At 40.7% G+C, this 20856-nt stretch overlaps 3 protein-coding genes across 3 annotated transcripts; all 3 read right to left on the bottom strand.

Moving 5' to 3' along the window:
• Positions 1-1843: 1843 nt before the first annotated feature.
• On the bottom strand, positions 1844-6390 carry LOC102703254 (RNA polymerase sigma factor sigB). The gene is made up of 6 exons (XM_015842659.2): positions 6023-6390; positions 4807-5364; positions 3655-3885; positions 3417-3557; positions 2446-2643; positions 1844-2373 (listed from the first exon to the last, which is right to left on the bottom strand). Exons 1-6 carry the CDS (start codon positions 6287-6289, stop codon positions 2080-2082), a joined length of 1689 nt encoding a protein of 562 aa, XP_015698145.1. The 5' UTR covers positions 6290-6390; the 3' UTR covers positions 1844-2079.
• A 3213-nt stretch (positions 6391-9603) lies between these two features.
• On the bottom strand, positions 9604-12747 carry LOC102709317 (probable serine/threonine-protein kinase PBL28). The gene is made up of 8 exons (XM_006662858.2): positions 12669-12747; positions 11689-11712; positions 11472-11597; positions 11031-11372; positions 10784-10899; positions 10417-10677; positions 10050-10247; positions 9604-9933 (listed from the first exon to the last, which is right to left on the bottom strand). The coding sequence occupies exons 1-8, from the start codon at positions 12745-12747 to the stop codon at positions 9862-9864; spliced, it is 1218 nt and encodes a 405-aa protein (XP_006662921.1). The 3' UTR covers positions 9604-9861.
• Positions 12748-13601: 854 nt separating this feature from the next.
• Positions 13602-20422, bottom strand: LOC102702981 (receptor-like kinase TMK4). The gene is made up of 2 exons (XM_006663359.2): positions 18157-20422; positions 13602-14541 (listed from the first exon to the last, which is right to left on the bottom strand). The coding sequence occupies exons 1-2, from the start codon at positions 20420-20422 to the stop codon at positions 14075-14077; spliced, it is 2733 nt and encodes a 910-aa protein (XP_006663422.2). The 3' UTR covers positions 13602-14074.
• Between the last annotated feature and the right edge of the window lie 434 nt (positions 20423-20856).

Below are 20856 nucleotides of genomic sequence, written 5' to 3'. Positions count from 1 at the left end.
CGGCAATAAACTTATAGGGTGGTTATTGGGCTCAGAATTCGATGGTTAAGATGAAGTGGAAGACGATTTACTCAGGTTCAGCCTCTCGACTTGGTGAGATAATATCTTGCTCCTGCTTGGCGATCGTATTACGTAGATAAATCTATGTTCGCCCTCAAGGAGGCGCCCCGTACCCCCTTATATAGTGGAGAAGAGGCTACGGATATGATAGAGTCATAATCTAACAAGACTAAAATCTACCCTAATTCGGTTACGGCTCGGGTCCGAAGTACACGGCTTATGATCCAGTACGTACCAGACTTCTAGCCGTTACCATACAGATATATTCTCATTTCTATTTGGTACCCTATTGACCGTACGTATTTGTATAGTCTACGGATACCCCTAGTATAGGTATCCCACAGAAGGATAAAATAAAGAAAAGGGAAAAAAGAGAAAAGAAAAACAAAAGGACAGGGCGTGTCTCTGATGCGCTATAATGGCTGGCTCGGCGTGCTCCTCGCCCAACGCCGATGACAACAACGGTAGGGTTGGCGACACGGCCGCGTACCCGGGAAAATGCCATCTCGACCACCAAGTACACGTAGGTGAGTTTTGTGTAACCCTTATCGTCGCTCTACGTCTCCTTCAGCCCGCTCGAGCCTTACTGGGCTACCTCCGTCTTATTCCTACTCGTCATCGTCGTCGGGGTTGCCATGGCCACGAGGGGCGTTACCGTGTCAAGGACCAATGGCGCAAGCAACAAGTGCCTGCCACTGCAATCTACCTGTATCTTTATAAATATAACCTTTTATCTTTTATTTGTTATAAAAATATAGTTTCGTTGCGAAGGACAGGTATATGACTAGTATTTTTGAAAAACAGAGTCTGTTTCAAGTGGGGAGAATTTGATTTATGGCTTCATGAACAAGTTTATCAGCAACTCTATTATCCAGGCCATCTGCAAAATATTTTCTCGAAGAGATTACTGCTTTTAACAGTCTTAAGGCTCCAGTATCCTGGATTTGCCTGAAAGTCCCTTCATTGAACCGTCGAAGAAACTTTAATGTTGTTCATATATCTGCAAAATTCAAGAACTGTGCAACTTTCTTGGCTAACAGCAGCTATGAGTTCAGCTCAGCCTGCACATGAGAGTTGGCAACAGAGCCTTCCTTCCAAGCAGCATGTGCATAATACCTGAGAGTAGGTACAATAGCAAGCTATAAATATATTTTAAAGAGATAAGAGGCAAGAGAGAAGAGGGGTGGGCTACTAATTTATAGTCAAGCTGTACACAAGTTTAAGACAAAATATATATATGACTTGTGGGACCATGTATTGATGTTTGTAGGTAACTATTGTATGAATTGATTATTAGATTGATTAGATAAATTAGAGCCGGTAGGTAGCTGTATTGTTGAACTTGCTCTGATAATTGTAGGAATGCCAGTTCAGTCTCCCCGGCCGACTGAACAGAGCAGCACTTGTCCTCTACCATCTTGCCACACCGAAGCAGAGCACACGAACGTCGGGCTGTCATCCTCTACCCCAGCCGGCATGGCCGCCATTATGGGGATGATTGTTAAACTAAAAATAATTTCTGAACATAACTTTATATACATGTTTTTAACGATTTAAAAGTCAAGGCTCAAAAATAAATTATGATGAAAAAAGATAAATAGAAGCAAAAAGATGATGATGCATGACTCTTAATCTCTTGTTTACACTATGTAAGAAAAACATGACTAACTCTGTGCCAAAATTTTTTAACTTTGATCATGAATCGTTAAAAATGGAGTCTTTTTGGGGACAGAAACAATAGAAAAGTCAGAAAAACTGAGCTTATTTTTCATGTAATGAGGGGATAGTGAATAGCTCAGCAAAATGCATGGTGTTTATACTGCGAACATCACATGTATGGCATGATGGGATAGTAAATAGCTCAGCAAAATCTGTTGATTCTTTCATTGTGAAAGAGCCTATTCTGACAACGTATTGTGTACATGAAGATCCAGTTGAAAAGATACAAGTAAAGGATCCTCAAAAAGGAAGGGATAAAAAGAATTCGAAAGGAAAATGATGTATGTGTAGACGAAAGTGTCACCAATTGCCTACTGGTACCAGATAGTCCTTCAGTGCATTCACTCTCTTCTTGCTCCTCAGTTTCCGAAATGCGGCCGACTCGATTTGCCGGATCCTCTCCCTGCTCACACCCATGGTGTTGCCAATCTCCTGCAGGGTTCTTATCCTGCCATCATCGAGCCCAAAACGAAGTGTCACCACCTGCCTCTCACGGGCGCTCAGAGTGTCCAGTGCCTTGTGTACGTCCCGTTTCATTGATAATCTGTTCAGCATCTCTTCTGCTGTCTCTGCGGTGGGATCAGCTGTGACTTCCTGAAAATGGAAGCAAATTCTTATCTGGGCTCTATCACAGGGAGTACAGAGTGTTGTAGAAGTGAACCGTACCTGGTAAGTCATGTCTGTGCTACCAATTTTACTATCAAGGGATACAGAATATTTTGGAAGGTTCACTGCTGCCTCGACTCGTTTGATCGGCATACCAGTGTCTTCTGCTATTTCTTCATTAGTGGGTCGCCTTTTAAGCTTTCGACGAAGTCGTTTCATGCACTCTTTCACACGATAGCTTGCTTCAACCATGTGAGCCTAATAATGAGAGTCAGATTTGCTGTAGTATAGGAAATATTCATCATCCAAGCAAAATGACCTAATAGGGTATTTAAAATAATGAATGAGCTTAATAAACATAATTCTATAGTCAAAGGGCTCATAACAAAAAGTTCTGATTAAAAAGCAGAATAGCTGAGGGACTCAAATCATTAAAAGGTAGACTTTCGAGGCTTGATAACACAAACTTCTTACAGGAGCTATTTGGCCAAATATCAATATAAATGTCTGAAAGCTGTCTCATGGTGGTCTAGCTAAACTCAAACAAATGTCCTGAGATTATTTCAATCAAAAACCTAGTCTACAAGAACAATGGATAAGCACAAATGATTCAAACGAAATCAAAAAATAATACATAGACAACGCAATTTTTGTTATGATATCAGATATGGACGACAACACAAACTGTCAAAATTATTCCACCATACCTTATATTGGATCAACAAACTGTTAGCAATATGATTTACGCAATGAAAGCAAAAGTTAACTAACATTTCTGCACTAGCCACTGACTAGTAGCAACATCAAATACATCAGAAACATTTGCACACAGTTTGGAAATGTGTTCACTCCACTATTAGCCATCTTAGTACAAACTTGTATGTACAATGTTGAGTAACATTATTTGGGCTAAACCAAATGCATCACAGTACCATCGGTTACTGGCTAACCAGGTTATGTGGTGTGCGCAGTGGTGCAGAAAAGTAGAGCATTAATAAATGAATCAGTGAAGGAAAGGATGAGGGACCTACTGGCAAGCGAAATATTTGTGATTGCTCTGAGACAGATTTACGCATTGCTTGTTTGATCCACCAGTGTGAATATGTCGAGAACCTAAAACCCTTCGATGCATCAAATTTTTCAGCACCCCTTATAAGGCCCTGCATTCCTTCCTGTAATGAAGACCTAAAAATAAAATGCCGATGCTAAATACAGCACTTCCGATGCTTTGCTTATTAGCTAGAAAAGGCACGAAGCACATGCATGTACCTGAATAAGATCATAAAGTTCCATTCCTGGACCTTCAAACTCTCTGGCAATAGAGATTACAAGCCGCACATTGGACGTTACCATTCTATTCTTGCAATAAATACCATGATCTAAACGCTTCCTCAAAGTTCGCTCATCAATTCCAGCTGCTGTAGCCCACTGAGAGAAGGTTGGCTGGCCACCATTGTACTCTGCAAGCTCAGCTTGGATTGCTTCTAGCTTCAAGAGGTCCTAATCCAATTCAACACAAACATGCATAATTAACTCCAAAAATTACTCAGCACCAAAGAGCAAGTGATTCTAGTGTAACGGTGACTAGTAGGTTCCCATATAAAATTATGTTCAAGAGTCTACAGATTCCACCAATGGCTTTAATGATACTGTAGAGCAAACACTATTGGATGATTCAAAATTTATGTGATGGATGACACCAAATAGCACTTCAAAGCCCATGATATTGCAAGCTTGTATGCAAATTAATTATTGAGGTCAAGATTATGCCTCTTCACAAACAGTACCAACAATCCAAGAAGACATCAATTTCCATGTATTTTGTTAAGTTTCTACTCAGGCAATGTTCTTTCCTCCATATATCTAATCCAGATTTCCTTGGTTTTCACATGCACGCTTCCCGAACTGCTAAACGGTGTACTTTTTGCGAAAAAATTCTATAGGAAAGTTTCTTTAAAATTTTCATATTAATCCATTATTAATTTTTTATAACTAATAATTAATTAATCATATACTAATCTATTAGTACGTTTTCCGCCGGTTATCTAACCAACCGCCGATCGTGGCCTCATTCAGTTACATTCATAGGATCATAGTTGACTTAAAATTGTTGAATGCCACCTAAACGTCCAAATATAACTGGTCATCTGGAGCAACAAATTAATTAAACTAAAAATTCACAAACTATCACGTGCAAGGATCACACACCTAAGATTTTTGGTTGAGAGACTCGAGAAAACCTAAGATTTGTAACACGGTAAGGGTTCACTATCTTTTGCTCAAAACTGAATGGCAAATCGGGATAAATGTTGCATGACACAATACATAAGCCCAACTTTTAAGCTGAGAGAACTGGATAGTGCACACACGCATGAAATGAAGGAATTAATATGTTCATTCCTTGTAATGTAGTAATCTCACCTGAATACCTTCTGAGAACTCAACCTCTTCCTTTGCTGTAAGAAGTCTACGACCAGTCATCTTCCACAAGGAACTTAAAGGATTCGTGCCAGAAGAGGGACCTTTTGACCGCTTCTTCTTTGAGGATGATGAAGGTTTTTGTGGAGTACGGACAGCAGTAGCAGCCTTTATTGCTGCCCTTGTTCTCCGAGCTTTTCTCTCAGTTTGACGAGCAGACTTCACAGCTATACTAGGGATGTCCTGATTATCACTGTCTAGTTCAGCATCATCACTCAAGATGCCATAAGAATATATCTCCTCTGACAAAATGCCATCACTATATTTATCAAGACTGTATGGTTTCATTTCCGTGCAAAGGATTTCTTTTGCCAAATAGTTGACCGCAGCTTTTTTTGGTCTGGCCTTAGGTTCTTTTTTGTTATTTTGTACCATACGAACAACTTCCTGTGCAGCTTCAGCAGCTGCTCTAGCAAGGGCAACTGCCTCTGCTGCTGCAGCAGTTACAACAGCCTCTTCATTTAGAAGTGCTTCTGATGCCAGGGCCGATTGAATTGTTTTCTGTGAAAAGGTTGGAAAATTACAAAAAAGAAGCATGAATATCACAGGTCAAGGAACTGCTAGTTTGTTAAGTCCTCAAATTAGGACCTGGTGGCATTATTTAGCAATTCTACTGGTGAAGTGGTGATATGGAAAGTACGAAATTTTAGAAAAGAAACTGCCAATTTTACAAAACCTCAAATTAGAACCTGCATTGTTTGGGACCTAAGTAAAGCTAGTAGCAATATGTTGATCGCCCTGGTTCCTTGTAGGCTTGTACATGTAAATAAGGAAAAAAAATTATACCCACTCAAAATTGGGGGGAAAAAAGGTATCACAATTTACACTTCACTAACTGTTCAACGCAGATTTCCATTAAGAATTATCTTGATGTAATACAAGTACGAAATTTACGGTACCCAATTCAACAATGGATCTCATGCTCGTGTACAATCATACCAATTGTATCAAATTAATTGTAGAGCATATAATCGTAAGCCTATTCAACCGTTTCGCACTCCTGAATGTCCCAACCCAACAATCCAATCCTTCCATCGCCTACTGCCCAAACGAACAAAAATGGCAGGTCGACTCCAAGACGACCGGACCGTCACCCAACAAGTGACAAACCAACCAACGCGAGCAGCCGGACAGGGGGGTGGCGGAGGAGGCATGTCACCTGGAGAGCCGTCGCGGCGTCCCGGGAGGCGTACGCGAGCCGCATCCCCGCGCCGGCCGCTTCTACGACGACGGGCGCAGCGGCGGAGGTGGCGGCGACCGCGCAGTGGACGCGGAAGGGGTTGCAGCGGGTGGAGGAGCACCTGGAGGAGGAGGAGGAGGAGGGGGAGGGTGCCGACGTGGAAGAAGACGACGGGTTGTGGGGGTGGCGGTGGTGGTGCGCGTGGGGGCAGGGCGCCCACTGGAAGTGGGGCGCGAGGCACGCCATTGCGGCGGCGGGCGAGCGGCCGCGTGAGTCACCGCGGGTCGGCGGCCTCCATCGCCGGAGGGAGGAGGAGGAGGCGAGGCGACGGTGGAGATGGCGTTTGGGTTTTGGCTCGGGTTGGTCTGGATAAGGTCGGGGCTAAGAAGATTGGGGGGCTTCGTGGGCTTTTGTTGGGCTGCGGCTGGACTGCCAAAATGTGGGCCCATCCGGAGGGCATTCGGTCAGATGTGGGCCGTTGGAATCTCCTACCACTTCAGCAGTATTCGTGGTTAAGTTAACTTACCGACGTAGTAATAAAATAATATATGATTAATTAATTATTAATTTTAAAAAATAAAATATATTAATATATTTTGTAAAAAATACATGTTTAGCAGTTCGGAAAGCATGCACGTGGAATACGAGGGACCAACGAACACAGCTTCGTGTCTGCGTGGCCATCACTTTGTGATTTTTTTGTTAGGGGTTTTTTAATTTACATGAGAAAATCTAACAAATGTCATTAACAAACGTCTGAGTCTAAGAAATAACATTGACGAATGCGAGTTCTAAGAAATGCCATTGTACAAATCAATTTGTCTGAGAAATGTTATTGTCGTTAGGTTTCCATCCATGTTTTGCCGTTAAATACACTGTTCATACTATAGCACTTAACGGAAAACATTAACGGAACCCTAACGGCGATGGCATTCGTTAGACAAATTCGTTCGTATAATAACATTTTGCAGAACCCATGCTCGTCGATGGTATTTCTTAGAATTAAGTGTTTGTCAATGGCATTTGTTAGATTTTCTCCATGATTTGTGTTTTTTTATCTGTTGAAATTTGTATGAGAACGAGCTGAAGAAGAATGGCAGTGATGCCCCGCGCTCAGTTGCAGCATATATGGATAAATATATGTTCAATATCGTGGAAATAGTGAGTGATTATATGTTGCAGAAATGGTATGGGATGATAATTTGATATACATGTTGAGCTATAGAAATATATATACGACACTGATATGCATGATATGGTGTGTTTATATTAGTTTGTAATAATTGATATTGGGTCATGCCTTGGTATGTTTAGATGTTAAGCTTTAGGACATCATGAGTGCTAATGCTTTCCAATTATTTTCAAGTTATATATACATGTTTATACTCTTTAAAAAAATGTGGTTGTGGTGGATTCCCTACCTTTTGAAAAGAAAAGATGATGATAATAACGAGTTAATAATAATTGTCTTTAATTAAAATCCCATTGTAACACAGTTAATATAATAGTATTATATATTTGTATTTTTTTTATGCATGAATTGGGCCTGCTTCCCTAGTCCACATCCATCCAAACCCAATCAATAGATCTTATCGGGCTAACCTGCTCCAATACATATGGATGTCTTAGCCCATGTAAAAGGGAAAAAATTCCCTATATAAACCTAAAAACTTATTCAATCCCTTTTTATGCATCTAATTTTGCTCACTCCTGCCTATGACCCTGAATTTTCACCCACATCCCTTGCATGCTCCTGCCGTTCGGATTCTGTCAAATCTGTGGATGTACATATCCAATTCCTTGTCAGTATTTTTAGAAAGACCCTTGCTAAATCTTATGGATGAAGATATAGTTCATGTAGTTTTGTTGTTAATTTAGTTCATTAATTGAACTGTTGTGTATCGAAATGGTAATGTGGTGGGTGTACAGAATGAACTAATTTGTTAATTATGTGTGCAAAATGTATCTGACTCTACTTTGTAATGTGTGGTTTGACAGCCTAAATTAACAAATGTACTGCAAGGTTGGTTGTGGCTATGAACCATTTTGAGATCTTTTGAATAGAGAAAATCTAACAAATGTCATTGACAAACGTCTAAGTCAAAGAAAAATCATTGACGAGTGCGAGTTCTACGAAATGTCATCATACAAATGACTTTGTATAAAAAATATCATCACCGTTAGGGTTCTGTCCTTCTCTATCGTCAAATAAATTGTTCATACTATATTACTTAATAGAAAAATGCTGACAGAACTCTAGCATGTATATCAATGGAATTTTTTAGAATTACGTGTTTGTCACTGACATTTGTTAGATTTTCTCTTTTGAATAATATGTTTCTTGGTTTGATGCCAATATACTTTATCAAATTTATGGAGGCAGTGTCTTTATTGGTTTTAAGCATTATCAAATTTATTGTTTTTGTGTGTGGGGGGTGAAATTTTAAGGGTTTAGGAGGGAGTGAGCAAAATTCGGGTACATAGAAAGGATTGTGTGAGTAAAATTCTTGTACATAGAAAGGATTGTGTGAGTTTTAAAAGGTACACAAGGAATTTTCTATAAAATGAACCTACACAATTCAAATCAATATCCAACTCATTTCACCCGAACAAATCCAGTCCACTAATGAGCCTATAAATAAATCATAGGGCATAATATGCTGGGAAACAGTATTACAGGTAACCATGTAAAACATGCTGGTTTATTTTTCAGAAAGTATAATTACAATAACAACCCATATGCAATCAATTAGAGCCAGTACATCTTTGTGTAATTCCCTTGCAATGTCATCCTGGTGCAATGGTAGAGTGGTCGAAAATATCAGATTGGGAGCTAGCTTCCGGAAAGAGAAATCCTGCATTTTGAGAGAATCTACTCTGTACCTCTGTACCACTGACTTTGTTCTAGTTTAATGTTTTACCATTGACTTTGTCCAGTTTTATCATATACTATCGTCTTTTGCTTAACTTCTATAATTTGCCATCGCCGTCTAGTTAGCCTCCGTTAGTACTGTTTATTTTTATTTTAATGACTAAAATATCCTTAGGACAACAATTTTCCAAATATTCTGATATTTCATATTATAAGCATTATATTGTAAAACATCTAAAATTTGACAAAAAGTTAGCATTCGATATGTTGGATTTTCTCCTAATTTTATAAGTTTTTGACCAAAGGGTATTTTGGTCATATAACAAAAACAAACAGTGCTAACAGAGGATAACTAGACAGCGATAGTAAATCATAGAAGTTAAGTAAAAACTGATGGCATATTATAGAACTAAACAAACTCAGTGGCAAATTGTTGAATTGGACTGAAGTAAGTGGTATAGAACGTATTTTCTCTTTTGTTTATGTCAACCATTCCCTCCGTTATCAAATAATTGATAGCGTTTGCTCTCCTGTTCAAGCTTTGACCAAGAAGTAGTAATTTTCACATTATTCTGTTTTTCAGGTTAAAACTTATACTATTAAGTTCATTTAACTTCGTACATAGTTATATATATTAGTAGTGTGTAGAGTTTGAAGTATTTGTAAATCTATTTGAGAAAATTGTGGCCAAAGTGAATATATTTCACTCAACGCTATCAATTATTTAATAACTCATGCAGTACTGTTTTACCTAGGTTCTTGACTTGTTGATGTATATTTACATCACCCATAGGCAACCACTAGTTGCAGGACAAGTAATATTGCAAGCACATACTCGTATTTGCTTGACATAGAGAGCTCCTATCTTCCTTGCAATCCATTTTCACAATCCAGCCTTGGACTGAAACTCCATGTATGGAACTGTTTGTAACTTCTGAGATGAGCATCATACGATGTCGAGCCCCATCGTATATTGGACTATATTTGACGGATTAATTTCTGTCCTAGCCGTACCAGCCTGATCAGCAGCATTAGACGTAAAATTAAATAAAATGTCCAGTATATTAATTCAGAAATTCGACAGTTTATGTGGCCATACAGAATTTCAGAAGAAAGAAATTCTGTAATTCTAACCTTTGAGTTCGTATTGCTCAATGCTTTGTCCATCTCCTCGAAAATATCCTTTATTGTTGGACGCCCTACGCTGGAATGCGCCACGCAGAGGACAGCGATTTTTAGAATCAACACGAAATCTTCGATGTTAACCTCCTCTCTGACACGGGGATCTATGAACTCGTCCAATGGTTTTTTCCCATTCACCACGTCCTTGGCCTTCATTCAGAAAAAAATAGTATGTAAAATACAATTATATAAATCATTCAAACAGATGTTGCTTGCAGTAAAGAATGCTCTTTAGATGATTACTAATTTTACATTCAAATGTTTGTAGAAATTAATTTTAGTGTCAAATATATGCATCCTAAAAGTGTGAGCTTTCTACCTTCTTTGTAAGGGAATCCCGGGCAACAGTGTCGAGTTCAATGACCTTCCTTCCTGACAGAAGCTGCAGTGCAACCACACCGAAGCTGTAGATGTCACTGGCACAAGTGAGCTTGGAATGTGTGATGTACTCTGGATCCATGTAGCCAATGGTCCCTCTCACATCTGTGAAGACCTTAGTCTCCTCCATTTGCAACATCTTGGCCAGCCCAAAATCAGATAGCTTAGGCTCCATGCTCTCTGTCAGTAAGATGTTAGTGAGCTGCAAAATAATATCAGAATTCAGGGACACCAATGAGTAATGATTTCTGACAAAATGTTGTGATTTACATCTCTTGGATTTCGAAACCCATTCAGTTTTTATCCACCTTAATATCTCTATGCACAATGCATCCATCTGGGTGTGTGTGAAGAAACCTCAAGACAGACGCACAATCCCTCAGAATCTTGACTCTTGTTGGCCAGGACAGCACAGAGTCACTCCCTGAAATGAAAAACAGAAAAATACACCCTCCCAAAACATAACTGAACCTGTTCTTTTCCCAGTAAATTCCAAACAAAAAATTCTAAATAACCTCATTAGCTCTGCAAAAAGCTTCAGTTAACTATTCTTACTTAGAAGGTTCTGAGCCAGGTTGCCATTGGCACAGTACTCATACACCAGGTACTGGTCACCCTCATCATCACAGTAGCCAAAGAGGCAGACCAGATTGGGGTGCCTCACCTTGGACAGGCCTTCCACCTCCCTCATGAAGGACCCCGACATTGCTGACTTGTGGATATGCTTGATCGCGACAAGCTGACCGCTCGGTAGCACACCCTGGAACACCTGGCCTGCGCTACCGGAGCCGAGGCAAATCTTGCTGCTCGCGTAATTTATCGCCTTCTCGATCTCACCCTTGCTGAACTTGTACAGCCCTGACCACCTGTTGATCACCTCCCCATGAACCTTATTGTCTTTGTGGAGAAATGGAGAATGGAAAGTTTGATAGTTAGCACATGATGTGGGTGAAGGATGATTGATCATCTGAAGTTTGTCAGTGTTTGGTTTTGTACCTTGAGAAGATCTTGTTGAGTCAATGGTTTCGTCAGCTTTGCTGTTTCTACTCAGGTATCTCGTGAGTGTAATGGTAAGGGCAATCACCATAACTGCGAAAACTACGAGCACTGCAAATGTGCTACCTGAGAAAGAGGTAATATTTATTTAGATTTTAGTTATGATGTATGATGAACTGTTCTGTGTTCAGATAAGAAGTAGTGATCTTGGACTTACGTTTGATCTTGATGTAATCACCATCTGCGATTGTCAAGAAAGATGATTAGTAGGTTTGTCTATTTGACTGTTTTATACTTGAAGTTTAGATACACTGGTGTTAATTCTACTGCCATTGTTATGCTCAAATAGTTACATAGTTACATGCTCTCACTAAAGTTCGTCTCAAATTTAGAATGGTACTTATGATATGACTAGAACTAGTACATAACCTGCCCCGTTTAGTTTTCAAAGAGGGATCACATCGACGAGTAAGGTCACACATTTAAAGTATTTAACATAGTCTAATTATAAAACAAATTTTAAACTCCACCTGAAAACTGCGAGATGAATCTTTTGAGTATAATTAATCTGTCATTAACACATGTTGGTTACTGTAGCACTTATGACTAATCATGCACTAATTAGACTCAAAAGATTCATCTTACGATTTTCCCATAACTGTGTAATTAATTTTAATTTTCATCAATATTTAATACTCTATTTAGGTGTCCAAAGATTCGATGTGATGTTTTTGGGAAATGATTTTAAGAACTAAACAGGGCCTTAGCATTGCTATTTCATCAATTAATTTGATTGATCCAATAAAATTCATCAATTAATTTGATTGATCCAATAAAAATAATCGGACAATTAGGAACTCCATGCTCAATTTTTTTCTTTAATAACAATGGAACTTGCTCTTTAACGCTAGCTAGAAGCCTAGAAATATTGCATTATTTATTAGCTGCTGTTTGGACATTGAGAATTGCATACTTTTTTTAAAAAAAAGTATGTTTACAGCAGTTATCTATTTGCAGGATAATCCCTTGGGCTGCATAATAGCAAAACTCCATTAAAAACATTTTTTTAAGAAAAAAAATTAACTTAAGATCCAAATGCCCACTATTTTCTATTTACGCAACATTGGTTTTGGTAAGAGCGCAAAAGTTGTTTTTTTAATATGGTTTCATATAAGGAGGGAGGCACTTGAGCCGAACCTGCAACAAAATCTTCATCGCCCTTGCCAAAACCAATTGAGGTCACCATAATAATCATCCATACAAACACCATCTCCATCCCTTCAGTTTCTTCAGTATCCTTGAGCTGTATGTGAGATTGTGAGTACTGTCTCCCTTTTCTCTTTGAGCTGTGCTGATCAAGACACAGTTGCAAATAAAAAGGAACTCTGTTAAGCAACCCCATGGAACCAATCTTGTATGCATTTGGTATCCATAGTAACCATCGCTGGATATTCTTGGGGACATGATTAGTATAATGACTTCTAAGCTTCTTATGCTCTTGATCTTGGCGTATGTGGGCATCCTAGATTGGTTGGTTCAATTAAATGTGGCTGTCAGGACCATAGTACATATCGCTCCCCTATTTTTTGCGGTAATTAATGACGTGTTTATGACAGAAAAAGGCAGAGACGTAGAGGCGAAGATTAAGCTGGTTTTGCGTTTCGTTTAAGGTTGCAAGGCAAGGTGGCAGGAAGGAGACGTGCTTATCTTTCGATCTCGTTTTATGTCACAAATCATAGGCTCCAAAGTTGAAATTTTGGTACTAAATCTTTTCGATCATGAAAAAAATTGAAGACTCGCTAGTGTCGATTCCACAACCATGAGGTGATGGTCAAACTGTATATTTACAAACAAAAAATAATTTATAAATAAAATGTTTATATATGTATTCTTAATAATTTAAAACCATTTCTGAAAAATAAACTTTAGTGAAAAAAATCCTAAAATCAACTCTAAATTTAAGATAAAAAATTTAAAATTAGCATAAGCAGAACCAAAGAAATGGGATCATAGCGGTTGGATAGGTTTCGACGGTCACGATTTCCACGGTATCCGGGGCATAGACGAACCTGGACATTCAAATGCATGATTTGAATGCATAATTTGCAGTACATCCATTTCCAAGAGATCTTGCATTTCAACAGAAGCATGGAAATCAGGTAAAATTTCAGGCATGTACATTGCGAATACAGATAACGAGCAAAAAGAATACCTCATGGTTGACAGTTCACAAAACGACCGTTCTAAATCCTACCCCCTGTCAAGCAGAACCACTTGACCACGCCTAGTTTTGCTATTTATCCATTCAAGAACAAATGTTCATCTCCTCGATGTGACTAGCACTACGAAATGACTGACCGACCAAGCTAGGGACAGCAAAATAAGCTTACAAACCAGTAAACCAATCCTATCTCGTCATTAATTTACCAGAGAGTGACATGCTGATCATCAAGCATTTCTGGTTCTCAATGGGCTAATTACAGGATCTGGCACGCACCTTCACTGCTGTCCGCGGTCGAAAGAGCTAAAGATAGCCTCTTGATGTGGCATTACTCTGTTCCCACCTTTATACATGGCATCACAGGGTTGCCCTTGTGAAATTATCAGTTGTACTTTCTTGGTATGTTGAATGAGGTAGATGTATCTGAATCGGAAATAGTGAAATCATCACATCTCCATTTCTCTAGTTGCTGGTGGAGGCCCATCTCGCTTGTCTCACCCTCGTAGTCATCTTCGTCAACGTTTGTAGGCTTCCATTGATCAACCAGGCTGGATAGCCGGTTCACACAGTGGCACATGTCTGGCCTCTGGTAAGGTTCTCTTGCTGTGCAATGGCGGGCAAGGTCGGCTACCTCCAGCAAGCTCTTCCAAGCTTCTGCACTGAGCTCCAGCGTGGGATCTACAAACTTCCTGAACTTCTCCTTGTCAAGCAGATTTCTTCGGAAGATTGTTACAAGATGTGTTTCATCATCAGGTAGGGAATCATCAAGTACTTTCCTTCCAGCAATCATCTCCATTAGTATAACACCATATGCATACACATCAACTTTTGTAGTAACTTTCCCTGTAGCTGTAAACATATAAATGGCATGATTGTCATTACTACATCAAAATGAGAATGTTGAAAGTTTGGACAATACAATCACACAAACGGAGACAAGAGAGAAGGGTAGGTTTTCCCAGATTCACATGGATATCTAAAATATGATCGCCATGAAATGTTGCTCCAAGATAGAGTTCGAACCAACTAATCCATTTTCTATTAATTAAAATGCATTGCATAAACTAGAAGCACTTTGGACGGAGTGCATGTGGACATGCATTTTAGACATCTACTTTTAAATGATACATCCGGTAACTTAGTGGGCTGAGAGTGTTTGATCAACTTTCTCATTATGTAGTAAATCTTTCACAGAAGATGCAATACAGGGAGCAATCCTTTGAGACCTAAAGCTACTGAACTCCGTTACTTTCCACATATGTGAAACTGTAAACAGGGTAGCATTAACATTACAGGAAAAAAGAATGAACAGAAATATGTTGGTTCACCCCCAATCGAATAAAGATCTTGAATTAACTATATGTTAGCAACTTAGCATGGGTAAACCTGCTAATTTCTGGGAAATCCCAGTGGATGCCGAGGGCAATGCTTAACAAAGCCTGTCCATCCAATCTGTTTAACAGTGGTTTTCACACAAGTAGCTAGTGGGGTCTGCATGTCATAGAGAGAGAGAGAATAAGCAGAGAACCATACAAAAAACAGTAGGTTGGAGAATGATGAATCATCAATGGACAACTGGGATCCTCATATGACATGCTCACAGGAAATTTCAGGAACTGCTTTATTAGTTCGATGAGGTTTTAGTACTTTGTTTCGTGGTAACTCATCTGTCTTCAATTTACTCAAATTCAAACAATCACCTACTTGTACTCCCAACATTATCAATAAATGCAAAAGCTTGCCCATTTGAATCACATGAATGAAAAATGAAGGAATAGAAAAAACATAGAATTCTGACAGGAATATAAGAGTAAAATAGAGGATTGCAAAACACAAGAAAAACGTAGGAATGGCCGTTTGATTAGACCACAGGAAAAACACGGGAATTGAGGAGAGATAAATATTCAAAAGGATTTTTTCCATGAGGTTCTACTCTTGTTAAATTTCCTCCAAAACTTGTATTCCATAGGAATTTCATAGGATTTTATAGGGTTCATTCCTTTGATTCAAAGGGCTTTGTAAGAAAAATTCCTATAGGAATGAAATACTCTAAAATTCCTATGAATTTCCTTTGAATCAAAGGGGGCCTTAACACTGCCTACAGGAACAGAAGGACTCAACAAGACCCAAGGACAAACATCAGACCAGCAGCAACAGTATTAGGTGCATTTGATTGTTCTGTAGTTGGTTATTCAGTTGGAAACAAATATATGTTATCTGCTTTTTGCATTCAGTATCTTGTTACAGAAACTCAAACTATACATTATCTCTCAGTTTTTACCATCAAGAAATAATAAAGCATGTGTATATCACTCCCCATGCACATGCTCTTCTCGCAGCTAAACTCTCCCCTGGAACCTTGCCGCTAGCCTTCTACTCTTTCCCTAGCTGTTCACTCCCTTTTCCATCCTAGCTGCTAATCTCTTCTATCCCCTCAGACTGAAATTGTTCATTGTGTTCCCAGGAATATCACAGCTCTTTCCTAGATTACTCCCTCTGATTCCAAATGTAAGTTGTTTTAGCCTTCTCTCAACTCCTTCCTGAATGGAAGTTGTTTTGGAGCTTCGATGCACATTTCAGGCCATTCTTCATTGTTTACTATCGATAAATAAATGCTTACCCCTCACAAATAAATGGTTCATCTTTTTCAGTGCAATATAAATGGAGGAAAACTAAGTCACTAACATTTGGAATCAAAGCAAGTAAAGTACAGCTATATCGATGACATGTCATGGATTAAGTAGGCCCCCTATTTTCTCTGGCCAAAACAAGTTATCAAAATGCATCTGCTCATTGTGTTTGCTGGTGCCTGGTGGTGTATGGTGTATGATGCCTCTTAGGGCATAAAACATGTGGTAATGAGCCTCTGAGGGTTATGATCTTTTGATATGCCCAGAAAAAGGCTGACGCTACTATTGATCTCCCCCCTTAGAGCCTCAGACTAGCAATCAGGTTAAAATTTGCGTTACTTGAAATAGCATAACAAGGCTATGATCTGCAAAGCACTATAACACTCAAGTACTCAACCAAAAAAATGGTGCTGAGTTATCCAAATGTCCACAATGTTGTTCACAGGACTGAAAAGGTGTAATATGGTCAGCTTATTAGTGCTACTGGGCCTACTCCAATGTCATAGCAAAACTGTATGGTTGATAGAAGCTCTAAGGGTAAAAGGGGACATTTTTCATGTGTAAGATCTATATTTCGTTTCCTATAATGTAAATGGTTATTAAATAATACAACACTTTAGCATATCTAATACTTAACTAGGCACTTCCACATCTGCATTGGATCTCTGATTCATAACCAGAATTTCACAAATGAGGATAAAGTCAAACTACTTAGCGAAGTCAAATGCATGTTCTAGCTTACCATTTTGTTTTACTTTAAAAGTTGCAAGTCAAAAGCAAGAATGCTCAGGAGACCTTGCACATGAACCAGTTTCCTTAAATACCCAATAACCCAAAGTGACTAAAGACAAGAGTTGACATCATTCTCATTCATTATAACTGACATTTGCAGCACTAGAAGCAGAATTCACAAAAGAAAGAAAAAACTTCAAGTGCATCATTTCAAAAGCATCCATGTAATTCTTGATACAAATAAAAATTTCCCATTTTCCTACTATCAATGTTTTCTTTTCCCATCAAAAAATGCCTAAGGAAACTATTCACTATATGGCCAATGCAAGTATTCAGATACAGTAAAGCTCTGCATAGTTCTTAAGTGGTAAGGGTGTTCCCAAATCAGTCTAAACTTGTCTACGTAAGCTCCCAGCCAGCCACATCAGAGTTCATAGGTGGAAGCAAGAAGGATGGAGAGAGAAGCAAGTTATTTCTCTATAGAGAAACAGCTATTTTCAGGTAGAAACAAAAAGAAATGGCCATTGCACCAAGGAATTCACTAAGGGATTTCATGAAGCAGTTGTATGTATTGTAAATTACTATTATTTTTTTTAGATAAATTTTGGAAAACGATTCTTATCTTCTCAAGGATTATTTGTAATGGTTGTTACTAGATGCTATGGCATCCTCTAGAATAGGAAATTCATTTCTGTATTGGAAATGGCCAATCGGTCCTCCTAGGAAATGCCAAAGTACACCATAATGATGTCAATCCTTGAGTTACAATGCTGACCAGTGCATACACAGAAAAAAAGTGTTCCAAGAAAAAAGTAATAAAACTGCAATCACACCCAAAAGACCGGCATGGTTGAGTTTTCTTCACTACAGCTTATAATCGAGATTGGTGACTAAAGGAACGGAAAAAAATATTAGATTTCTGGTTTATATACCTCTTTTTCTATAGAAGTAAAAAATAGAAGTAAAAAAATTAAGACTGAAAAATTAAAACAAAAAATGTGTTGATCTAAGCATCTAAGTGTAATTGAGACTAAAGAAATGTAAAAAAAATACCGACTAGTGACGTAGAATAAAAATTGACAGCAGTCAGAAGTACACTTACTAGCATATTCAGGCGCAAGGTACCCAAATGTTCCAGCAACTCTTGTCATCAATGACTTATCAGTATCTTTAGCAAGCTTGACCAACCCAAAGTCTGAAACCTTAGCTCTTAAATCTTGGTCCAGCAATATATTGGAGGGCTTCAAATCTCTATGGATGAAAGTTTCCTGTGCCAAGCCATGCAAATATTCTATCCCCCTAGCAACATCCAAAGCTATTATCATTCTCTGTGTCCATGTAAGAGGGTTATACCCACTCTGCTGAAGATCACAGAGATGCTCGCGTAATGTTCCACCAGACATGTACTCATAGACCAAGAGCCTCTCATAGCCATGGGTGCAGTAACCAAGTAGTGCAACCAAGTTCCGGTGCCTTACTTTCCTAAGAACATCAATTTCAGCCAAGAATTCTTGCTGCCCTTTAGTCCCCATGGCACCACCGTCACACCTCTTTACAGCTACTAGCTTTCCATTGAGACTACCCTTGAAAACCACACCAAACCCCCCTCTACCTAAGATGCAATCCTCACTAAAGTTGTTTGTGGCCTTTAGCAGCACTTCAATTGGCAACTGCATTCCATGGGACTCAAACATCTCAGCAATGTTTGCACTGTTAGCAGTACTTACATGGCTGTAAAGCTCAGTTGGGACTGTGCTGTTTCCGTTGCTATTGCCATTTGTTCCAACCACCTGAATCTTCATCATCTCGGATTCAGCAGGAGAGGTTTTGGTTGAGACAGGTCTGAACTTCTCTACATTCTTCTTCTTCTTTCGATGATGCACCAAAAGCGCAACGCAAGCCAAAAGAAGAATCACAGCTACAATAATTCCAATAATCATTCCCTTATTTGACTTTGGCTTTCCTCCACCTGCAGAACTCGACGATGAAGAGCCACCATCAGAACCACCTCCTCCTCCACTGCTATCACTTGATTGTCCAAACCGGTTTCCGTCAGCAAGGACACTAACTGATGGCTTAAACTTGGGCACTTGGCCAGTGAGTCCGTTATTTGCAACATTAAGAACTGTAAGGCTTGGCAATGTATTCAAAGCATCCGGTATCACCCCTGTGATGTTATTATTCGAAAGATCCAGCCTCCCAAGCCTCGTCAGGTTTGCAAAAGCAGGCGATATCGTACCTGACAAGTTCTTATTAGACAAGTTGATAGTGACTACATCCGAAGAAGCGCAGACAACACCAGACCAGGCTGGGTTACATGGATTATTCCCTGTCCACGTCTTAGCAAGCTCATAAGGGTATCCAAACCCTTTAGCCACCTCAAGAAGAGTGGTTGTCAGCGGAGCACATGGAGTGGAAGCACTGATTTGACAAAACCCATTCCCAGTATCCATGTCCACCTGTATAGCAAACACTGGCCGTGGCCCCTGAAAATTATTGTTTGACAGAGAGGCATTCTTCAAGGTCGCTAAGCCTGTGAGCGAGGCCGGCACCACACCAGTGAGCATATTGTCCCTGACATTGAAGGATTCGAGCTGCGAGCCGCTCAAATCAGGGATCGGGCCCGTGAACCTGTTGGACTGAATCCACAGCAGCTTGAGGCTCTTCATCGCGGCGATGACATCGATCGGCCCCGACAGCTTGTCGTCCGACTTCTGGTTGTTGAGCTGCAGGCTCTCCATGGCAATGAGCGCCGACAACGCGGCGGGCAGGTCGCCGGAGAGGTTGTTATACGAGAGGCGCAGGTACCTGAGCGAGGGGAGGCTGGCGAGGACGGCGGGGAAGGCGCCCGTGATGGAGGCATTGGAGGCGGAGAAGGTGTCGAGGGAGGAGCAGTCGGCGATGGCGTCGGGGACGGACCAGGGGCGGAGCGGCAGGTCGTCCATGCTGAGGTACTGCAGCGAGGTGAGCCCCTTGAGGAAGTCCCCGGGGAGGGAGGCGAAGGCGTTCCCGTCGAGCGCGAGGCGGGTGAGGGAGCCCATCCCGGCGAGGGAAGGGACGTCCCCGGAGAGCGCGTTCCCCTGCAGCTGCAGCGCCGTGAGCGAGGTGAGGTCGGAGAGCGAGGCCGGCAGCGTCCCGGCCAGCCCCTTGTCGGCGAGGTTGAGCGCCGTCACCTTCCCGGACCCGCCCCGCTCGCAGGTGACCCCCTCGAAGGCGCACACGTCGGTGCCCGCCCACAGCCGCCCCAGGGCCGGCACCGACCTGGCCAGCTCGCGGATGGCGTCCGCGTCCGCCGACTCGGCCCCGGCGGCGGCGGCGGCGAGGAGGACGACGAGGAGGAGGAGGCGGCGGCGGGTCTCCCTCCCCATGGCGGGCGGGCGGGCGGGGATTGGGGATTTCGGGCAGAGAGAGAGAGAGGGGGGGGGGGAGGGGTATTTTTGGGGGACGCCTCCTTCCCGGTTTCTCTCTCCTCCTCCTCTCTCTTCTCTCGTGTTCGTGTTTGGGTTTGTGTGTTGGATCTCTCTTCTCTCTCTTTCTCTTCTCCTGCAGAAGAGTTGGTTGCTCTTGTGAGTTGTGAGCTTGCAGTCTTGCAGATGATCGCTCGCTCGCATGGCAAGTGTGGGCTGGCGTGGTGGGGCCCGGCTGCTGGACTCTGGTTGCTTTCCGTCTCCATGTGGCACAGCTGTTCTTTTTTTTTTTTGGGGTACTTTTTTTCTCTCTCTCTGGAGAAATAAGGTTATATATACTGTATATGGTTCTTTATTTTTCATCTTTGGAAAGTTGGAGGAATTTTGGTTTGTAG

Source organism: Oryza brachyantha, chromosome 11, assembly GCF_000231095.2.
Source record: "Oryza brachyantha chromosome 11, ObraRS2, whole genome shotgun sequence".
NCBI lineage: Eukaryota > Viridiplantae > Streptophyta > Magnoliopsida > Poales > Poaceae > Oryza > Oryza brachyantha.
This window is presented reverse-complemented; position numbering and strand designations above follow the sequence as displayed.